The sequence below is a fragment of the Barbatula barbatula genome, assembly GCF_947034865.1.
Source record: "Barbatula barbatula genome assembly, chromosome: 3".
Taxonomy (NCBI): Eukaryota; Metazoa; Chordata; class Actinopteri; order Cypriniformes; family Nemacheilidae; genus Barbatula; species Barbatula barbatula.
Window position 1 is genome coordinate 3,612,239 of NC_136764.1, and position 21,531 is coordinate 3,633,769.

Consider the following 21,531-nt stretch of genomic DNA (forward strand, 5'->3'; position numbering starts at 1 on the left):
AGTTAAGCAGCATCACATAATCCATACTGGAGAAAGAGCGTCACTGGAGAATAAACTTCATAAGTATTCATATTGTGAAGAGTTTCACTCAGCAGGTTCCTAGAGAGACGTCACACTACTGCCTACATGAGGAAGAACCTTTAGCACAGGGGTCACTAACTAGTGGACTTCAGTCTGAACATCTGACTGTTGAACAAGTCTGTCATGTTTGGTGGCTCCTCCTCCTTCACAGGTAACTGCAGGTGAAAGTGAAACTATTACAGCAGGAGCCATTTTACAGCAAAGCCTCGTTCAAGAAAATAAATCATAAACAAGCTAAAAAAACACAGTAAGTATAAACAGCCTCATGTTTATTCAGTAGATTTAATATCGTCTTGATCTGAACATCACATTAAGTTTATTGGTTGAAGAACTGTCTTGAATATTGTGTTGTTTCTGGAATCAGGAAGTGTGTTTATAAACTCAAAACATTAAAAGTGACGTTTTGAAAACTTAGTTTCACTGTTAAGAGCAAATGTGAAGCTCAATGTTGTGGACGGACTGATGGGAAAGAAGTGTGTATTTCTGAGATGACACATAACACATCAGTATTTTCTTTACAGGTTTGAGATTAACTCTTTATATTCTGACACTGTGTGTTCATCATGAATCTCTCCAAAGAGACCAAAAGGTGAGAAATGAAAGATTTTAATAAACTTAAATGTGTTATTGTCTATAGTTAGATGTGTTTTGATCTGACAGATGTAAGAGTTTGTGTTTAATAACTTAATTTAGTTTAAATAGATTCAGTTTAGTTTCATTTATTATTTGTGTTTTTATAATATTTAAAATGTAGAGACATTTACTAATGATATTTTTATTAATTATATTGAAATATGTTTTTATCATTTATATAAAGTATTATTGTAAGGGTCTGCTGGGAACGCCTGGCCGAGTCTCCTGTCAGAGAGATCTTTAACTCCCACCTCCGGCAGAGCTTCAACCAGATCCCGAGGGAGGCTGGAGACATTGAGTCCGAGTGGACCATGTTCTCCGCCTCCATTGTCGAAGCGGCCACTCGGAGCTGTGGCCGTAAGGTCTCCGGTGCCTGTCGAGGTGGGAATCCCCGAACCCGGTGGTGGACACCGGAAGTAAGGGAAACCGTCAAGCTCAAGAAGGAGTCTTATCGGGCCTGGTTGGCTTGTGGGACTCCTGAGGCAGCTGACAGGTACCGGCAGGCCAAGCGGACTGCTGCCCGGGTGGTTGTGGAGGCAAAAACTCGGGCCTGGGAGGAGTTTGGTGAGGCCGTGGAGAAGGACTATCGACTATCTGTTTACAGTGGAGGTGGGAGGCTGTTGACCTCAACTGGGGATGTCGTCGGACGGTGGAAGGAGTACTTCGAGGATCTCCTCAATCCCACCGCCACGTCCTCCATTGAGGAAGCAGAGGCTGAGGGCTCAGAGGTGGACTCGTCCATCACCCAAGCCGAAGTCACTGAGGTAGTCAAGAAACTCCTCAGTGGCAAGGCACCCGGGGTGGATGAGATTCGCCCTGAGTACCTCAAGTCTCTGGATGTTGTGGGGCTGTCTTGGCTGACACGCCTCTGCAGCATCGCGTGGCGGTTGGGGACAGTGCCTCTGGGATGGCAGACCGGGGTGGTGGTCCCTCTTTTTAAGAAGGGGGACCGGAGGGTGTGTTCCAACTACAGGGGGATCACACTCCTCAGCCTTCCCGGGAAAGTCTATGCCAGGGTACTGGAGAGGAGAATACGGCCGATAGTAGAACCTCGGTTTCAGGAGGAACAGTGTGGTTTTCGTCCAGGCCGTGGAACGCTGGACCAGCTCTACACCCTCTACAGGGTGCTGGAGGGTTCATGGGAGTTTGCTCAACCAATCCATATGTGTTTTGTGGATTTGGAGAAGGCATTCGACTGTGTCCCTCGTGGCATCCTGTGGAGGGTGCTTCGGGAGTATGGGGTCTGTGGTCCTTTGCTAAGGGCTGTCAGGTCCCTGTACGGCCGAAGCAGGAGCTTGGTTCGCATTGCCGGCAGTAAGACGGACTTGTTCCGAGTGCATGTCGGACTCTGGCAGGGCTGCCCTTTGTCACCGGTTCTGTTCGTAATTTTTATGGACAGAATTTCTAGGCGCAGCCAGGGGCTGGAGTGTGTCAGGTTTGGGGACCACACGATCTCGTCTCTGCTATTTGCGGATGATGTTGTCGTGTTGGCCCCTTCAAACCAGGACCTTCAGCATGCACTGGGACGGTTTACAGCAGAGTGTGAAGCGGCTGGAATGATAATCAGTACCTCCAAATCCGAGGCCATGGTCCTCAGTCGGAAAAGGGTGGCTTGCCCACTTCAGGTTGATGGAGAGTTCCTTCCTCAAGTGGAGGAGTTTAAGTATCTCGGGGTCTTGTTCACGAGTGAGGGAAGGATGGAAAAGGAGATTGACAGACGGATCGGTGCAGCTTCTGCAGTAATGCGGTCGATGTACCGGTCCGTCGTGGTGAAGAAAGAGCTGAGCCGCAAGGCGAAGCTCTCAATTTACCGGTCAATCTACGTTCCTTCTCTCACCTATGGTCTTGAGCTTTGGGTCATGACCGAAAGGACAAGATCCCGGATACAGGCGGCTGAAATGAGCTTCCTCCGCAGGGTGGCTGGGCGATCCCTTAGAGATAGGGTGAGAAGCTCGGTCACCCGGGAGGAGCTCGGAGTAAAGCCGCTGCTCCTCCACATCGAGAGGGGTCAGCTGAGGTGGCTTGGGCATCTGTTACGGATGCCTACTGGACGCCGGAAGGTGCTCCGGGCCCGTCCGACCGGGAGGAGACCCCGGGGAAGACCTAGGACACGCTGGTGGGACTATGTCTCCCGGCTGGCCTGGGAACGCCTCGGTGTCCCCCCGGAAAAGCGGTAGAAAATGAATGAATGAATAAAGTATTATTATTGGGTGAAATATCTCATTAATACAAGTGCTTTATTGAATAATGCATAAAACTGAACATGAAGTAAAGTGTTGTAATGTTGTTTTAGTTTGACTGGTGGAGGATCTCCTAAACCCAGCTGTGTGTCCATGAAGAGTGACGCATCAATGGGTGATCCACTTCACTTCAGTTCAGGAGACTGTGATGATCCAGATGTGAGGTGAGAACAGTCTGATGGTTTAGATGAGTAAATCACTTCATCAGTCTTTATTCTCTGATCTGAGTCTGTGCTGTTGATGTTACTTCAGATATTCACTGAACACTTTACTGACAGATACACACATTAATCCATGTGTTCACTGTATGAAACACATATTTCATTTATTGTTACATTACAGAAACACAACAAATGTCTCATTCAGAGGGAAGCACATGGAGTCTGTTTTCCAGGTGAGTGTGTTTGTGTGTGTTTGTGTGTGTGCGTGTGTGTGTGTGTGTGTATGTGTGTGTAAAGTTGAGAAATGGAGGCGAAGCAACTACTGTGTAACAACCATGTATATATAAATATGAATAAATATTAATTATTAAAATATAATAATTTTACCGCAAAATATGTTTCTAAGGCCAAAATCAAATCTGTATGTTTAAAGGGCGTTTCATGAGATTCTTTTACTGTCAGTCGTACTGCAGCTTTACACAGATTACTGTTATTATTACTGATGATTCTGAAACATGTTTAGATGTTTAGTTTCAAACTGATTCATTGTAGTAAGAAGTCACGATCATATTGATTTGAAATAGATCTCAGTGTGTTATCAATGCTGATGTGTATTTGATGCTTTGAGAATCATTTGAAGGCAAAATATGAATTAAAGAAAATATGATTTTGTTTGTGTAGTTTTGATGTGTGTTTATAGTGTTTAAATGTGTTACAGGTTTCATGAAATGAGGTTCAAGCTATTTAGAAAAAACTGTGTTCACTAAAATGAGCATTAAAACCTTTTTCTGAAGAAAACAAAATCATGTTTGTTTGAACAATGTTTTCAGGAGCTTGAGCACAAACTCATCTCTCTGATGAAGAAAGAGCTGAAGATCTTCAAGAGTCTATTGAGTCCAGATTACCCATCATGCTCTGAGAGAGAAGAGGAGGATGATGAAGATCAGATCAGAGTCAGAGAGATGTTTCTGAAGATCACACTGAACGTCCTGAGGAAGATGAAGCAGACAGACCTCGCTGACAAACTACAGATCAGTAAGAGATTCATGAATTTATTCCTGAGGATTATTTTTTTAATGTCATTTCCTGCATTTAACTTATTTTGTTTTCCTTTACACAACAGAATTGACCCCTTTTAACATGAAGAAACACAAATCCAGACTAAAAGAGAAATTCCAGAGAATGAATGAAGGAATCTCAAGTCAAGGAAGCTCAACACTTGTGAATGAGATCTACACAGAGCTGTACATCACAGAGGGAGGGAGTGAAGACATCAATAATGAACATGAGGTGAGACAGATTGAGACGGCATCCAGAAGATTAGAGACACAAGAAACACAAATCAAATGTAATGACATCTTTAAAGTCTCACCTGAACTAAACAAACCCATCAGAAGTGTGCTGACTAAAGGAGTCGCTGGAATTGGAAAAACAGTCTCTGTGCAGAAGTTCATTCTGGATTGGGCTGAAGAAAAAACAAATCAAGATCTTCACTTCATATTTCCACTTCCTTTCAGAGAACTGAATCTGATCAAACAGACAAATATCAGTCTGATGGATCTTCTTCATCAGTTCTTCACAGATACAACAGAACTGAGATCGACAGACTTTGATGATTATAAAGTTGTGTTTATCTTTGATGGTCTGGATGAGTGTTGTCTTCCTCTAGATTTCTCAAAGAATCCGAGTTTGTTTGATGTCAGAGAATCAGCGTCAGTGGATGTGCTGCTGACAAACCTCATCAAGGGGAATCTGCTTCCTTCTGCTCTGATCTGGATCACCTCTCGACCAGCAGCAGCCAATCAGATTCCTCCTGAGTGTGTTGATCTGATCACAGATGTACGATGATTCAATGACCCTCAGAAGGACGAGTATTTCAGGAAGAGAATCAATGATGAGAGTCTGGCCAACAGAATCATCACACACATGAAATCATCCAGAAGTCTGTATATCATGTGTCACATCCCAGTCTTCTGCTGGATTTCAGCCACTGTTCTCCAGAGAATGTTGAGTGAAGCAGAGAGTCCAGCACAGATCCCCAAGACTCTCACTCACATGTTCACACACTTCCTGATGTTTCAGATCAAACTGAAGAGTCAGAAGTATGATGGGAAATGTGAGGTAGATCTTCAGCAGGCTAGAAAGAGTCTTGAGTCTCTGGGAAAACTGGCTTTTCAACAGCTGGAGAAAGGGAACCTGATCTTCTATGAGGAGGATCTGAGAGAGTGTGACATTGATGTCAGAGAAGCGTCAGTGTACTCAGGAGTTTGTACTCAGATCTTCAGAGAGGAGTTTGGACTGAACCTGGGGAAGGTGTTCAGCTTTGTGCATCTGAGCGTTCAGGAGTTTCTCGCTGCTTTATTCAAGTTTCTGTCATTTCTTCAGCAAACATCAGAAAACTTCAGCGGATTGAGATCAAACATGAGTGATTTACTGAAGAGTGAAGTGGACAAGGCCTTACAGAGTGAGAACGGACACCTGGATCTTTACCTCAGATTTCTTCTGGGTCTCTCACTGGAGTCCAGTCAGACAATCTTACGAGATCTGATGACACAGACAGGAAGAAGCTCTGACAGTAAACAGGAAATAGTCGAGTACATTAAGATGAAGATCAGAGAGAATCTCTCTCCAGAGAAATCCATCAATCTGTTTCACTGTCTGAATGAACTCAATGATCATTCTCTAGTGCAGGAAGTACAAACATATGTGAACAGAGGAGATGAGTCTAGTCTTACTGGAGTCCGTCTCTCTCCTGCTCAGTGGTCGGCTCTGGTGTTTGTGTTACTGAACTCAGAAGAGAAGCTGGATGAGTTTAATCTGAGGAAATATGATCGATCAGATGAATGTCTTCTGAGGCTTCTGCCAGTGATCAAAGCATCCAGAACAGCTCAGTGAGTCATTTACCTGCAGTTTCACCTGAACATCTAACAGTCCACATTACTGTAGTTAATGTCCTACAGAGACACAATAAAACATGATGGAATTGTTCACTGCATCTATAGAGTGAGAGCTGCTCTCTTGTGGCTTTTTTCTGATTTTCATTCATTTGTTTTTTATTTATAATCGTCTGTCAGGGTTCAGTTCTTGCAGTGATTCTCTATCAGGTGCAGATGTTGCTTCAGCTCTTGTGCAGATGATTCTCATTGTTCAAACATTATCTCTTGATGTGTTTATATCTTCACTGTTATCTTGTTATTTCTCTTTCAGTCTGAGTCGCTGTAATCTGACAGAGAAAAGTTGTTCATCACTGGCGTCAGTTCTCAGATCAAACTCCTCAAGTCTGACTGAACTGAACCTGAGTCACAATAATCTGAAGGATTCAGGAGTGAAGCTGCTCTCTGATGGACTGAAGAATACAAACTGTAAACTGAAGACATTACAGTAAGAAAATCCTTAAAGCAATAAAGTTAAACATGTGTATGTATTATGTAAATGAAGGTCTTCACAAGTTTATCAGAATCATCTTTATATGTAAGAGACTCAACAGTGACTGTCAGTCAATGACTCTCTGTTGATTCAGATTCATACAGAATTATCACCAAACTGAGATCATTTTAATAACTAACTTCAATATATTAAACTATTCATGATATTATTGTATAATGACAGTGATTTACAATCATATATTTTATTGCTTGTATCATGTAAAAAGGGACATAATTTGATACATTTGATGAATAATAATTGAATATATGAATGTAACAAGATTCAATAGAGGGAAGGAAGGAGGCGGCAACCGGCGAACATTTAACAACTTTAATTAAATCAAATAAACAATAAACACGGAAGTAGAGACCGGCAGCCACCTCACGATAGACTGCCGGCCATAAAACATAGACACAAACTTTACATGTCCTGGCCCGGTCCTCTCTCGTCAACAGTCCTGCTGCTCGTCCTTTTAAACTCCTGATCTCCTCCGTAAGATATGCGGGACCAGTGCGCACACAGCTGATTGCAACTATCATTCACGCCACCGGCCCCGCCTCACAGCTCTCGTCCCGCCTTCCTCACCACAATGAAATAATAAAAATATATTAAAGTATAATTAACTATATTAAATAATTATGCTATTAATTATTGTCTAAATGTTATTGTCATTATTTTCTTCTCTCTTCAGTCTGTCGTTCTGCAGTATTGGATCAGAAGGTTTTGTTGCTCTGACTTCAGCTCTGAGATCAAACCCCTCACATCTGACACAACTGGATCTGAGCTATAATAATCCAGAAGATTCAGGAGTGAAGCTGCTCTCTGATCTACTGAAGGATCCACAATGTCAACTACAGACACTACTGTGAGTTACTGATCAAATTATCATTTAGTTATAAACTCACTTTTTTTAATAATCTCAAGTGAGTGTCGAGTATTTTTGCTGTTTATGTTTTGCTGTTTCACTCTTGTTCGTGTGTAAATTTGATGTAGTTGACAGTGGCGGCGTTTCAACAAAACCTCGGTTATGGCAAAATTTCCTCCGGCCAAACAACAGCGATATTCCAAAGTAACGTCACCATAAATGATACCACATCATATCTAAACAAATCCTTCACAAGAATCCAAAACACTGAATGAATGCAGGAACATGCACAGAGACTTACAGATAACAAACACAAACCCTCATATCCATTAAAATGTGTTTTTAAAGCTCTAACTCTGCAGCAAAAGTGCGACTCCAACAAATATCTACTAAAGCATCTGTCATTTATACTGTGTGTGACAATCGCTTCAAACACACAGACAGATGTTTCATAACAACCACAAACGACCACGTTCATCAGGTACGAGTCTAAAATAAACACCAAACATTAAATGAAATGAACAGCAAACATTATTAAATATAAAACATGTCTCACCTTGTCACAGTGAAGTTTATTGTTATTAAGCAGCGGCGAGGTTGAAGCTAAATCTGTGACATCCAGATAATCCAAAAAGATTCACCTGAACATCTAACATACAAGAAATACACAGCAGTCAAAAATATGTAGATGATCTTTAATAAGCATCATTATACACACTTTGTTTGCTGTCTGCACTTGGGTTCTCTGTCCTTGTTCCCACAACACGTTCCTGACACCTTGCTGCTTCATACGATATCCTGAAACATAGAAATGAGATCAGAAGTGATCATTAAAGATCCATCTGTTAATGCTTTGCCTGTTATTCATCTCTGTGGCAAGTGCAGCGTTATTCACATCAGAAAGATCCATCATGCAGTCAGAAAACAGTCATAAGTGTCTTACTAACATTGTGACTCACTGTTATCTTGTTATTTCTCTTTCAGTCTGAGTGACTGTGATCTGAAAGAGAAAAGTTGTTTATCACTGGCGTCAGTTCTCACATCAAACTCCTCAAGTCTGACAGAACTGAACCTGAGTCACAATAAACTGAAGGATTCAGGAGTGAAGCTGCTCTCTGATGGACTGAAGAATACAAACTGTAAACTGAAGACACTAAAGTAAGAAAATCCTTAAAGCAATAAAGTTAAACATGTGTATGTATTATGTAAATGAAGGTCTTCATAAGTTTATCAGAATCATCTTTATATGTAAGAGACTCAACAGTGACTGTCAGTCAATGACTCTCTGTTGATTCAGATTCATACAGAATTATCATCAAACTGAGATCATTTTAATAACTAACTTCAATATATTAAACTATTCATGATATTATTGTGATTTACAATCATTTAATTTATTACTTGTATCTTGTAAAAAGGGAAATTATTTGATTAATTGATGAATAATAATTGAATAATATATTAAATGAAGTATAATTAACTATATTATATAATTGTACTATTAATTATTGTCTAAATGTTATTGTCATTTCATTTATTTTCTTCTCTCTTCAGTCTGTGTAACTGCAGTATTGGATCTGAAGGTTGTGTTGCTCTGACTTCAGCTCTGAGATCAAACCCCTCACATCTGACAGAACTGGATCTGAGAGGTAATAATCCAGAAGATTCAGGAGTGAAGCTGCTCTCTGATCTATTGAAGGATCCACACTGTAAACTACAGAAACTACTGTGAGTTCTTTATTATTTTTAAATCATTATATTTCTATAAACTATTACCACACTGTAGGGTTTGGCTCAAACTAGTCGACATGAATGCTCTGGCACTTCATTTAAAGCTTGATGTCGACTAGTCGCGGGTCATGTGGGCTGATAAATATATTGACGTTGTTCTAAAGTCGTAGGCCGTCACAAACAAACTCGACACATGTTTCTGTTGTTTCATCTATTAGTGATCATGACACTTTCAGTGGACTTGTTGTAAATGCAAGTGAAGTTTGGTCTGTACACTCGCTTCAGATCTGAAGTAACGTAAAGCTGCTGTAGAGATCCACCAGCTGCTCTTTTACTACCAGCGACCTCACGCTTTAAAATAGTTTTATTTTAGTTGTTGTTGCTCTCGTGCAATAGATGAAAAACTGTTAATTTGGTTTTAGATGCTAAATATTAAGAAACTAAGAAAATAAAGTCCACCCAACCTTACTTTCTTCTGCAAAACAGAAAACTGTTGTTAGCCATAAACTTCTATTGTATGGATACAAAACCAATGACAAGACAATGGGGACAAATGTTTTAAATATATCTTTTGTCAGAAGAAAGTCCTACAGGTTTGGAATGACACAAGGTGTAAATGATTAAATAATTGTGTTTTTTGGGGACCAGTTGTTATAAACCTGAATACATTTCTTTGTTGTGCTGAACACAAATAAACACTAGAGTTTGTAACTCAGCCGTTGTGGGTCACCATTGACTCCCATAGTAGTCTTTTCATTTTTGGGTGAACTGTTCCTTTAAGTATCCTGTCAACCAAATCATCTTTATTAGACACGTTTTAGGACTAGTTTTATTTAGTATATACAAAAATACATATTTGTTGTGAGACATTTTTAAGTAGATTAATTTACTGTGGACAAGTGACAGAAATGTTTTGTACTCACACTTGTGTTAATGTTGGTGTGGCTGCACTTCTTGTATTGTGTTCTCTCTCTCAGATTAATTTAATATGATTTGTAATTATAAAGTCATTGTGACATGATGTTGATAATGACTGAGATGAGTGAATATTAATATCATATCTGATGTTTCTCCTCAATGTTTTACAGTTTTGAGCCTGGACTGTAACAATCACATGAAGAGTGAAAGGATTCCCTTCATTCAGTAAAGATCATCTGAGCCTTTTTCTCTCTGAAGACTGTGACATCACCGCTGACGGCTGTGAAGCGCTAAAAAGTGTCTTATTTATCATTATTTCCAAAACAATATAATGACTTTTTCAAGTGATGATGAATATTGATGTGTTTCACACCTGGAGAGATAAACACCAAACACCTATAATGGACATCAAGCTGAAATATTCTGAAGCAATTAGAACAAAGAATGTGATGAAACTTCATATGTTTTATTGGTCATTTCTTTATCAAATGGTTCAGACTATGATCAACATGAGCACATGTAGCAGGTTTATCTGTATACTTATGAATTCCACCAAAAATATTTCTTTTTGTACTACTGGGAGTTTCGTTTTGTGTTCATTCTGCCTGCGCGTCGGGTTAGCGCAGTGCGTGCGTGTGACGTCATCTGACCGTAACTTGCGCCGCGTAAGGCTAGCCTCAGTCAGAGCAATGCTGGATTTGACTGAGGTGAGTTCACTTCAGGTTTCTCCGATATTAAAACGGATATACAAGTTGTTATAATCACTTATTTGTTGACTTATCACCGTGTAAGAGTGTTTATGATGATGAGTGAATTTTGCGGTAGTCTTAATGAACTACGAGCTGTGATATTGTGTTTGTTATGTTAAATGCATAACATAAATGCATAACGTAGCTGCTGCCGCACGTGGTGAGCTAGCTGTTCGGCAATCCATTAACACTGTATTGACGTGATGCTATTTTTTTAGATGGTAACCTGTTGTCACACAGCACTCATTGCCATATTGTTTATGACCGCAGGTATGTTTTATTGTGTTTGTATATTTGTTTGAGATGACTCAATGAATATATTTGTAGTTTAAATAATGGAATTAATGTATGTCTAAGGGGAATTTACAATGTGTTTTTCTATTGGGAATATTTGTGATATTCTGATAAAACTGTAAATAATTGTTAACATATAATGTACAAAGTATTGAGCAATAATGTAAATAAATATGAATACTAACAATGCACACGAATAACATAAAACACTTTATTGGTGGTGTGGAATGATCTATAGCCGAGCACAGTATACAGATCTGAGTGTTTCTGTGATGTATTCACTGAGTTTTAGTCTTTATATTGAGATGTGATTTCAGAAATATATTACAGACAGTGACGGCTGAGAGCGCACCCTGTATATTTTCTTTATTTTATAAATGCACTTTTGTTGTCAATGTTATTGTACACAAATAAAAGTATAAACACTTTACACTGTCAAATGATTTCTTACACATATGTCTGATGACGAGTTGATGACGTTTTGTAAACTGAGAAACAAATCAGGTAATTCTCACAAATTCAATTGAATTCAAATTGCATTGATTTCAGCTGATGGAAACTTATTTAGCATGTAATGTATTTTAAGTGTTGGAAGAAACATTGCTACAAATATGCTGCCATGCAAAACTTATTGGCCAACTGAATGTAAAAAACTCTGAAGAACATTAAACCTGCTTTTGCTGATATACCGTAAATACAGAAATAAGCGCTGCAAACCCATTTCTTCATCTGTTAGTAAAATCTGTTAAAAATCATAATTCTTATTAATCCTCTTGATATTACAAAATACTTTGAGGTAAATGCAACAACATTCAAAACAACTGATAATGAATAAATAGATTTGTGTTGTAGTCTCCAGTAACTGTATTACGCATTTATTATGTACAAATTAAATTATTAACAACTTTCGAAAAATAGTCAAAAGCTTAAAGTACTTTAGAGGGATTGAACGATTCACTGCGAGGCCGCTGTTTACTGCAAACTTGTGTTCATGTTCTGACCTCTTATGGCTCCACACATCATGCTTGATTCATGAATTATACTGAATTTCGTCTTATATAAATATTATAATATTCACACTATATTATGTTTATTTGACACAGAAGACTGTTGTAATGGTGCTGAAAAGAAAACATAAACTGAATTGTATTTTTTTTAATGTGAACTAATTTTGTTACTATTGTTTGCTGAGAAATGATCCAAAGTGAAAAATCGTGATTGTTTTATTTAAGGAATCACCAAAAGAGTTTATGGTTCACAGGCAATATGTTTCTGATCCGGTCTGACAGTATTACATTGAAAAGAAGAAATAATATATGAGCTCATCGTCATCATCAGCTGCACATGAGTCTTAAAAAGAAACACATAAGTCATTATTGTACAAAAGTTGATTTCTTGATTTCTAATACTGAGACTTTATAATGTATTGAATCAGATCATTTCATCTGAGAAATCTTACATGTACAAAAACACACACATACTAAACCAATGAATATTGCCTGATAAATACCATGAGGTTCTTATATCTCCTCCTTTATGTGGGACTTCACAAACTCTGCTGCTTCTCCCTGAACCTCGAGCATCTGTTCATGTTTATATGTTCAAAGGGCAAACTCCTGAAAATAATCAATAAGACATATAACATAAACAATGAAAATACAAAGAATATTTAAAATATATAATTACAGTTTTTTGTACATTAAATGCTTTTTAATGCTTTACATTGTTTTCTGACTTTTAATTTGTCTGGCAAGCAAGAAATCTTAAAGTCCTGACGTCCTCAGAAGAATCTCTATTATGGACATTACATAATGACATTACATGATTATTACACAACGATTTTATTTAAATGCTACATTTGTTCAATTATTTATTGTGTGTAAATCGTGATTTGTAAAAGCCATAGCATTGGTAAATATAAAACCATGGTTTTGACAATAGTGCTCAATACTCAAAATAAAAGTGATTTCTACACTTTTACCACAAAACAACATTGTTAGATTGACTAGTGCACGTGCTCCGTACTAAACAACAAGAGGCAGAACAAGTGTTATTGTTTGTTAACTAAACTAAATATTGAAGTAAATGTCCGTGTACCGCCAGACATTGAGCAGCACATAAATGTTTCTTATTCACACTCTTGTCATTTATGAATCAATTACTCTTCTCACATAAATGATTTGATAAAACAGTGATGAAATATTTATTATAGAGTCTTAGACCTTTCCAACAATATAAGATTTGTCACAATAAGAAAATAATTCACATGCATAATATTGAGCCTCGTGTTAAAACACCGACAACCTTTAGTTTCATGTGTTCAGATTGTCATGGTGTATGTGCGCCACCTTGTGGCCATTTTCAGTATTGAAGTTTGCTCAGTGTTGAGATTTAGATCTCATTCATCTCACAGCAGTATTTTGTCTATGGACTAAACTAATGGACTAGTTTCGGTTCACATCGCGAACAAACTTTGCTTGGATAAATAAAAACCTGTAAGTGTAATTACTATCTGTAAGCGTTCACATGATGTGTTAATATAATATTGATTCTTTAATAAATATAAAATCATTTTAACACATAAATAAAACGTGTCACTTGTATTCATGCAGTCCTGACAGAATATATGACCACAGCTGGACACTACAAATGGTTTCCCTCTTCTCAGAAAACAGTTATTACAGTGAAACCAATCCATGTCTCTGCAGGACCAACAAAACTAATTCTCATATTTACCTCAGACATGATTTCTTATATAATCGTCGTGTAAAGGTGAATGTCGCGTGTTAACACGTAAGAATGTTTAAGTTGGTGTTTGTCTGAAGTGTTTAGCTGCAGTTCACAGAGTAACAGACCGAAACTGAAGCGAAACAAGTCCTGTCAGAACCGGCTCGACTCGAGTGACGTGTCGTTGAGTAAAGTCTCCAGTAGAGGTCGCCAACGCCTCACGATGCTATTGCTGTGTTACGATTGCGTCATAGATTTACTTAACATACGCGCTTGTTTATAAAATGATTCATATTTCAACCATTTAAAGTCGCTCATTACTATACAAACAGCTAAAAATACTTTTATCAAGACAACAAAAATAAGTGGAGTAAAAAATAATCGGTTGTTAATCCATTTTTTATTACGTCATCAGGGCCAGACACAGATACAGATGAATAACCATCATAATTCTTGTATTAATTAGAGTCTCTCCCTTCATATGCAGAACAGTCATTAAGAATATGGCAAAGAGGAGGAGCCTTGAAAGAGCTCAGACATAATGACACACTCGCACACTCACACACGCACTCACGCACGCACACACGCACGCACGCACGCACGCACACACATTACATTCATAGGCTATAACTAACAAATGACTTCAACACCAACAAATGGAACAATAAAACCAACAACAAACTGGCAAAAAACATGAAAAACATTATAGTTAAAAAATAAACAACATGTTACGTTGTATGTAGTTTGCCAACATTTGCCATCTAATGAGAGAAATGGCATTTTTTTGATTTAGCAAGAGCAGTGAAGTCAGGTGTATATGTTGTCAGTGAAATGTGCAAGCAGTGTTGCAGATGCTGGTCAGTGAGTGATATGCGATTGTGAGTTTTAATGGCATTCATGTGTGAGAATGATGACTCACATGTGTATGTTGAGCCAAACATTGTCAGAAGAAAAAGTGCAAGACCTCTTGAGTGTGGAAATTTGTCTTGGCTGACTAAATGGGTCCAGAATTTTTCAAAACCTGCCTGCTGCAATGACTGTCGCAAGTCATCTGACGACTGAATGTCAATGAGTTCTAGCTGTAAAGATCCCTCATCCAAAGATGATTCCACCTCCTTTCCTTTCAATGGAAAGTCTGTCTCAACATTAACACAGAAAGGGTCCTTCACAAATCTCATCACTTCACTGGAGATGCTGAAATTACCAAACCTAGTGGCAAAGTTGTTTTTCAATGCGTCAATAAAGCTTGACATCAGCTGTGTAATTTGCAGGCCAGATTTCCTCAGTGTGGGGAAGTGGAGCATCTTCCCAGGACAAAGATCAGCAGAGAAGAGTGATAGCTTTCTTTGAAATGCATGAAGTTTCTCCACAAGTTCCACGGCTGTTTTACCTCTGCCCTGCAGCTCCATGTTGAGTTGGTTCAAATGATTGAAAACGTCGCTCAAAAAGCAAACAGCGGCATTAAACTCATCATCTTCCATCAGAGACAGAAACTTGCCAGCTTTTTTCAATTTCGAAGACTGGAGGAACACCAGAATCTCCTCTCGTAGTTCACTAAAACGTTTCAAAGCGTTTCCTTTGCTAAGCCATCTAATGTCATTGTGAATGAGCAAATCTTTATATTCAGTAGACATGTCGTTCAACAGCTTGCGAAAAAGGCGGTGCTGTAAACTGGAGGTGCAACGGATAAAGTTTATAATTGCCATGACAGAGTCCATGGTCTGTTTTAACTCACCGCTGAGCTTGGCACATAGGAGGCTTTGGTGGATGAGGCAATGTAGCGATCTCAACTGAGGAGCCACGGCAGCCATCCTCGCGGCGAGCCCCTGATCCCTGCCCACCATGGAGGGCACACCGTCTGTCACCAACATGTTGACGTGCGCCAAATCCAAGTTGTTTTCCTCAAAGAATGAGGCAATTTCGGTGAATAAAATCTCACCAGTAGTGCGCCCCTCCATGGGAATTAGTCCAAGCAAATCCTCGCGAAAACATTCACCATCAAAAAATCGTACGTAGAGGCACAACTGCGCAATATCACTGTTATCTGTCGACTCATCCACCGCCAAAGACATCACCTCGGCCTTCCTCAGTTTGTCCAAAAGCGTCTCGAAAACGTCCGATGCAAGGCACTCGACTCTCCTCATATTTGACATTTCAGATATTGGAATTTGCTTGATTAAGTCGATAATGCTTTTTCGAGCTTCCTCGTCTGTTACAACCTCCTCAATGGATGCCAACATACACTCCTTGACTGTCACAGAATCTGTAAACGGCTTTTTCTTTTTGCCCAATATCCATGCCACTCGCAAAGATGCTGCCGTTGCCCTCTCTTGATCCGTACATGCCCGAAACAACATGCGACGTCTTTGCTCATAACAAGATGTAAGCCCCGATATCTTCTGGCTCCGGGCAACGGATCCCAGTGGGAAAGTAGTGTCAAAGTTAGCATGCATTGTCTTGAAATGCCTTCTCAAATTAAACTCTTTACACACGGCAAGGCACTCGTTGCAGATTAGGCAGACAGGTTTCACATTGACTGTAATAAATGCATATTTCTCTGTCCATTCATTGTTGAACTGCCTGTTCTCGGAGTCAACTTTCCTTTTTCCTAAAATAGATAGAGACATTTTGTCTTGTTTGCTTGCTGGCTTTGAAAGAGACAAGTTTGAGCGGTCCGACAAAATATGTTTCCGGCCGAAACAGGTAGGCCTAGGACTAGATATTGTAACGTACACAGAACAACGGCAATGCACCCAACAGAACATTATTTATAGGAGCCACCTATTGGCGCATATAGGTACAACACCCAAAAATTATCCGCTGTACCTCCATTACCGCTTTTTCCGCCAGCTGTTTACAGACGTGTCTGCCGATAATAACAACATTACACTTCAAGGGCCACTACAAAATATCTCGGGTGCCGGATCCGGCCCGCGGGCCGCCAATTGAAGAGCCCTGCTCTATACAAACTTGAAGCCTGAGAACGAGGCTCTATACAAACTTGAAGCCCGAGAACGAGGCTCTATACAAACTTGAAGCCCGAGAACGAGGCTCTATACAAACTTGAAGCCCGAGAACGAGGCTCTATACAAACTTAAAGCCTGAGAACGAGGCTCTATACAAACTTGAAGCCCGAGAACGAGGCTCTATACAAACTTGAAGCCCGAGAACGAGGCTCTATACAAACTTGAAGCCTGAGAACGAGGCTCTATACAAACTTGAAGCCCAAGAACAAGGCTCTACAAACTTGAAGCCCGAGAACGAGGCTCTTTACAAACTTGAAGCCCGAGAACGAGGCTCTATACAAACTTGAAGCCCGAGAACGAGGCTCTTTACAAACTTGAAGCCCGAGAACGAGGCTCTTTACAAACTTGAAGCCCGAGAACGAGGCTCTATACAAACTTGAAGCCCGAGAACGAGGCTCTATACAAACTTGAAGCCCGAGAACGAGGCTCTATACAAACTTGAAGCCCGAGAACGAGGCTCTATACAAACTTGAAGCCCGAGAACGAGGCTCTATACAAACTTGAAGCCCGAGAACAAGGCTCTACAAACTTGAAGCCCGAGAACGAGGCTCTATACAAACTTGAAGCCCGAGAACGAGGCTCTTTACAAACTTGAAGCCCGAGAACAAGGCTCTACAAACTTGAAGCCTGAGAACGAGGCTCCTTTTGTAACCAAATAACATGCCTGGAACAAGGCCAGTCAATTATCTTTAATCTCAACCTAAATTTGGTTCTGTATGGTCTCATCTCCAAAACCATCAGGGCGAAGAGAATCAAGAAAAAGTATCTCCCTCTTAGCAACCAACATAACCTGCAAAGGGTATTTTGTTAATATCCATGAAAATAGAACACACTAAGAACCCTCTCGTCGAATTTGAATAATAGGGCTAAAAATGTTTAAAAAAGAAACTCAACACAGAGCAGATAATGATCAGCTTCATCCGGCTGCCTGCTCCAAACTGGAAATACTACGGCATCCATGGACCTCACATTTTCCTATAAGTATTGGAACAAAACAATATGCATGCACAATAAACATACTTCTGTGCCTTTTCCCAAAATAGTTTCTCAGTTTTTGAGTGTATGATAGCAAAAAATTACTTACAGGCAAAACATTCACTGGGTACACATTTGTGTTCTTCCAGGTTGGAACAACATAAAGGTCCATAATGTGAACACTTATTCCCTGGTGGAAAGAACATTTTAAGTTATTAAACATACATGCATCAAATAAAAATATTTTTAAAATATATAATAGTAATACAGTACATGTCTTTGTGCAGCTTCTTCCACAATTTTAAGGCAAGCATTTCCAATCTGAAATTAATTACAGCAAGATTACATCCCTGTGTAATGTGTAATATTATGCATTATCGGAGTGACACAATAAACAAACGCACATTAGATTCCATAAACTGGCTTAAACCCAGGCTCCAGAAGTCTTCTCGTGTAAGGCAGATTTTGCCCTGCTTCACAATCAGTTCTCCTGGTGGACGATTTTCATCCAACACATACTTTAACTAAAAATGAAGAATGTTTGATACGATTAATTAATGGTTATGAATAAACTATTCAAGATAAATAGACAGAATGCTTACCAGTTCATCTTGAATAGGGCTCACGATCTTCTCCCACTTTGCACCTGAACAAACATATGGATGATCTATCTGCCATTTAAATGTTGAGTAACCATGGTCCTGGAGAAACCGCATCTCATTTGATCTGTCTGATGATACACAATTAAGTGACAACTGGTAACAACAGGAATTACAGACAAACATGCAATATTTTTTTAAAATCTTGCATTTAATTGTAAACCATTTTATACAGATTTTATTAAAATCTTACTTTTCAATCTGTAGTATGTCCTTAGTCTTGACACACTGACCCTTTTGCAGACTGACCCTTTTACAATGGTGGCCACCCCTTTGGCAGAGATGTTGGCCACAGAATATGGTCCTTGGTGCTGACTTGACAATGTGTCTCCTGTCCTCATTTTCTTGGGGTCCCCAGATAGCAGAACATCATCACCAGCCTCAACTGAACACACTCGCACGAACTTGCGCTTGCGATTTTGGAATGACTTTAGTTGCCTGCTCTGTGCTTTCTCTATGTTGATAAGAACCTACAAATAACGACAATACCCATAAATGAAAACTCATCGAAAACAAATGATCTGGTCTCTATCTTGATGGGATTTTTTTCAACCAACAGATCAATGGAGTCTCATTCAAAACGTCGAACAGTATAAGGAACTGGTGATGGTATCTATCGAGGCAGAGAATGCTAAGTATACAGTGTAACAGTGACATAACAAAGGCTAAGAGTTACATATAATGTAGAATCAAAGCAAATAAAATACATGAAACAGCTTATGCCAAGGTCTAATTTCAATAGTAATTCACTACTTTATTTAGCTTTATTTGTCAAATACATACCATTTCATTGAGACGTTTCATCTCTTTGACTCTGACATCGATGTCATCTTCTGGGTCAGCAACTTCAAAATCATCTCCCATGGGACAGGCATTCATGACCTCTGGCAGACGTGGTTGTCGATGGAAGAGTAGGAAGTAAGGACTGTGTCGAGTATACCATTAACTATTTGATTTTTATTAAAGGCCCACTGTACGCTTCCAGCAGATCGACTTTTCTCAGGAAGAATGAACATCTGCATCAGTTTTTTATGATAAAACTAAAGACTCTTCAGAGATATGAAGAATGCAATACTACTCTAGCTTGCTCAAGATTAACATCATATTGGCAAGACATGAAATTGTTCCCCCCGCTTAAATGGTAAATATTTAATAAATTCTTCAATTCAGTTTATCCATTGACATTTACATTTATTCATTTGGCAGATGCTTTTATCCAAAGCGACTTACAGTACAAGTAGTTTTTTTTTACAGTAGCACATTACTGCAGAGCAATCAGGGCTAAGGTGTATTGCTCAAGGGCACTTCAGTCATGACCTGCTGGCACTGAGATTTGAACCAGCAACCTTCTGATCACAAGCTCGATGCTATAACCACCAGGCCACAGCTGACCCTATTGACAATTAACTATAGATATTAAAAATATAATAAGCGTGTGAAGAGACAACCTGCTTGGCAGTGTTGATCCCATACACCACAGCAGGAAGGTGGAGGTCCCAGTCATTGTGGTTGTCATTCACATACTTCCTGAGTGTCCGCTTGATATTCTGATTGGTTCTTTCATCCTGTTAAATCAATGTATTTATAAAGTTGATGAATAACTGCAAGACAACAATGGGACTTCCAATAGACAAACAACCAAAGAGTTACCTGCCCATTGGTCTGGGGATGGTAAGCACTGGAGACGGCATGTTTGATTTTCAGTGCACTGAAAATGCTGTCATTGAGCTGCAGAGGGATCATCAGTTAAATAAGCAGACAAATCACAGACAACAACATATATTTTGAGACTACAATGGGGGGGAAACACAATGAAACCTTAACAAAACTATACCTTGTTAACAAACTCCTTCCCTTGGTCAGTAATGATTTTTCTAACCACGCGGAACGAGTATAACTTTGTAGTTATTATTGCAGACACCTCAGCCACTGTCTTAGACTGCATGGGTTCTGCAATCACCCACTTGGTGTACAGGTCGGTCATGGCAAGGACATACTTGTTGTTGCATGCTGTTTCTGGCAGAGGTCCAAACCAAGCACCTCCCAAGCTTCTTTCACCTGCATGGCACAAAATTTGCATCAGTCAAATGCTGTAAAAATGGTACACAAGGTTAAGACTAGCTTGTTAGTCTCATAGTATGCCAAATAGTGTAAGCAGTACCTTAATGGAATGCAAGACTGGCACAACAGTCTTAATGGAGTCATTCAGTTGGCAGCGGTGACAAGATCTCACCTAAAAAGCAACGTAAAAAAGTCATACAAAAACCAGAGATGGCAAAAGTTCTTAGCTATAAAAACAGGAAAAATTTGCAAAGTAAAGTACCACCTCTGTAGTATATTACCCATTCTTTTACATCAGGAATTAATGTAGACCAGAAGTAACCAGCAACAACCCTGTTCTGAGTGCCTCTGATGCCACAGTGATTGCCAGTTCCAGGGTTATTATGGCACTCCGCAAGAACAGCCCTCTTCTCTTCCTCGGACAGGACAACTAGCCACATGTACTTTTTAGTTGGGCCGGTGTAGAAGAGTCTGTCGCCTGTTTAAGGAAGAAGAAAAAAAAAGCATGAAAGTTGCAGTTAAAATTCATATTATCTGACTATCTGATATCCATAAAGGTCAATAAAAACATCACATCAATTTCACAATTTTTTTATATAAATTGATTTTATAACCAATAACACAATTCAATCCTACAGGAATCATGCCCAAATCACACTGCAAGGAAAGACATTTGTAATGGTTTTAATAGTTAAAGCTAATAGTTCATAGTAGTATTTTAATGGAAATTTGCATCTCTGTGAAGGTTTTTATAGTTTTCTAGATGGTCAGTTCTGCTTTTTTTAAATATAGAATCACTTAACGCTACTTAATTACCTTTGATGGTAAAATTCGAAGATGTCAGGAATTTCTCCTTTTAAGATACATTTTTGAAGTCTTTCGTGAAAAGCAAATGAATCCATACCGCTGTCACACATAATGAAAGGGGTTTGGCTGCACGACGTAACCGAGCTGGTCCCAGGTCGAGAACACTGTCGTAAAACGT

The 21,531-nt window shown here is 39.3% G+C and overlaps 3 protein-coding genes across 7 annotated transcripts; 1 reads left to right on the forward strand and 2 right to left on the reverse strand.

Moving 5' to 3' along the window:
* The first annotated feature begins 224 nt into the window (after window positions 1–224).
* Window positions 225–11,526, forward strand: LOC306891772 (NLR family CARD domain-containing protein 3-like). The gene is given in 12 exon segments (XM_079452292.1): window positions 225–328; window positions 603–670; window positions 3,008–3,118; window positions 3,297–3,348; window positions 3,946–4,150; window positions 4,239–4,960; window positions 4,964–6,006; window positions 6,323–6,496; window positions 7,233–7,406; window positions 8,391–8,564; window positions 8,961–9,134; window positions 10,226–11,526. Coding segments are annotated over 11 exon segments (2,874 nt in total). The 5' UTR covers window positions 225–328; window positions 603–644; the 3' UTR covers window positions 10,245–11,526.
* Window positions 11,527–12,699: 1,173 nt separating this feature from the next.
* On the reverse strand, window positions 12,700–16,182 carry LOC306892484 (zinc finger BED domain-containing protein 5-like; the record flags this gene model as incomplete). Its single annotated transcript, XM_079453612.1, has 2 exons — window positions 12,700–12,714; window positions 14,851–16,182. The coding sequence occupies 2 exons, from the start codon at window positions 16,180–16,182 to the stop codon at window positions 12,700–12,702; spliced, it is 1,347 nt and encodes a 448-aa protein (XP_079309738.1).
* Window positions 16,183–16,859: 677 nt separating this feature from the next.
* Window positions 16,860–21,499, reverse strand: LOC306891791 (uncharacterized protein). Of its 5 annotated transcripts, XM_079452330.1 has the most exons (13): window positions 21,363–21,499; window positions 20,828–21,024; window positions 20,647–20,718; window positions 20,320–20,543; window positions 20,136–20,213; window positions 19,934–20,050; window positions 19,269–19,369; window positions 18,679–18,955; window positions 18,429–18,556; window positions 18,231–18,350; window positions 18,100–18,147; window positions 17,936–18,016; window positions 16,860–17,826 (listed from the first exon to the last, which is right to left on the reverse strand). In XM_079452330.1, exons 7-13 carry the CDS (start codon window positions 19,362–19,364, stop codon window positions 17,728–17,730), a joined length of 849 nt encoding a protein of 282 aa, XP_079308456.1. In that variant the 5' UTR covers window positions 19,365–19,369; window positions 19,934–20,050; window positions 20,136–20,213; window positions 20,320–20,543; window positions 20,647–20,718; window positions 20,828–21,024; window positions 21,363–21,499; the 3' UTR covers window positions 16,860–17,727. The 5 variants fall into 5 exon arrangements, with proteins under 5 accessions (XP_079308456.1, XP_079308453.1, XP_079308454.1 ...); XM_079452327.1 differs by lacking the exons at window positions 20,647–20,718; window positions 20,828–21,024; window positions 21,363–21,499 and having other exon boundaries at window positions 17,593–17,826; window positions 19,269–19,410; window positions 20,320–20,458; XM_079452328.1 differs by lacking the exons at window positions 20,647–20,718; window positions 20,828–21,024; window positions 21,363–21,499 and having other exon boundaries at window positions 17,693–18,016; window positions 20,320–20,458.
* Window positions 21,500–21,531: the final 32 nt, after the last annotated feature.

Excerpts from the sequence above, each read along its gene's own strand:
- LOC306891791 (XM_079452326.1), bottom strand. The coding sequence starts at position 20,001 with ATGACAACCACAATGACTGGGACCTCCACCTTCCTGCTGTGGTGTATG. Across the intron at positions 18,351-18,428 it reads GCCCTATTCAAGATGAACTG|TTAAAGTATGTGTTGGATGA; the intron begins GTAAGCATTCTG and ends CTTCATTTTTAG. Across the intron at positions 18,148-18,230 it reads GCCAGTTTATGGAATCTAAT|ATTGGAAATGCTTGCCTTAA; the intron begins GTGCGTTTGTTT and ends AATTAATTTCAG.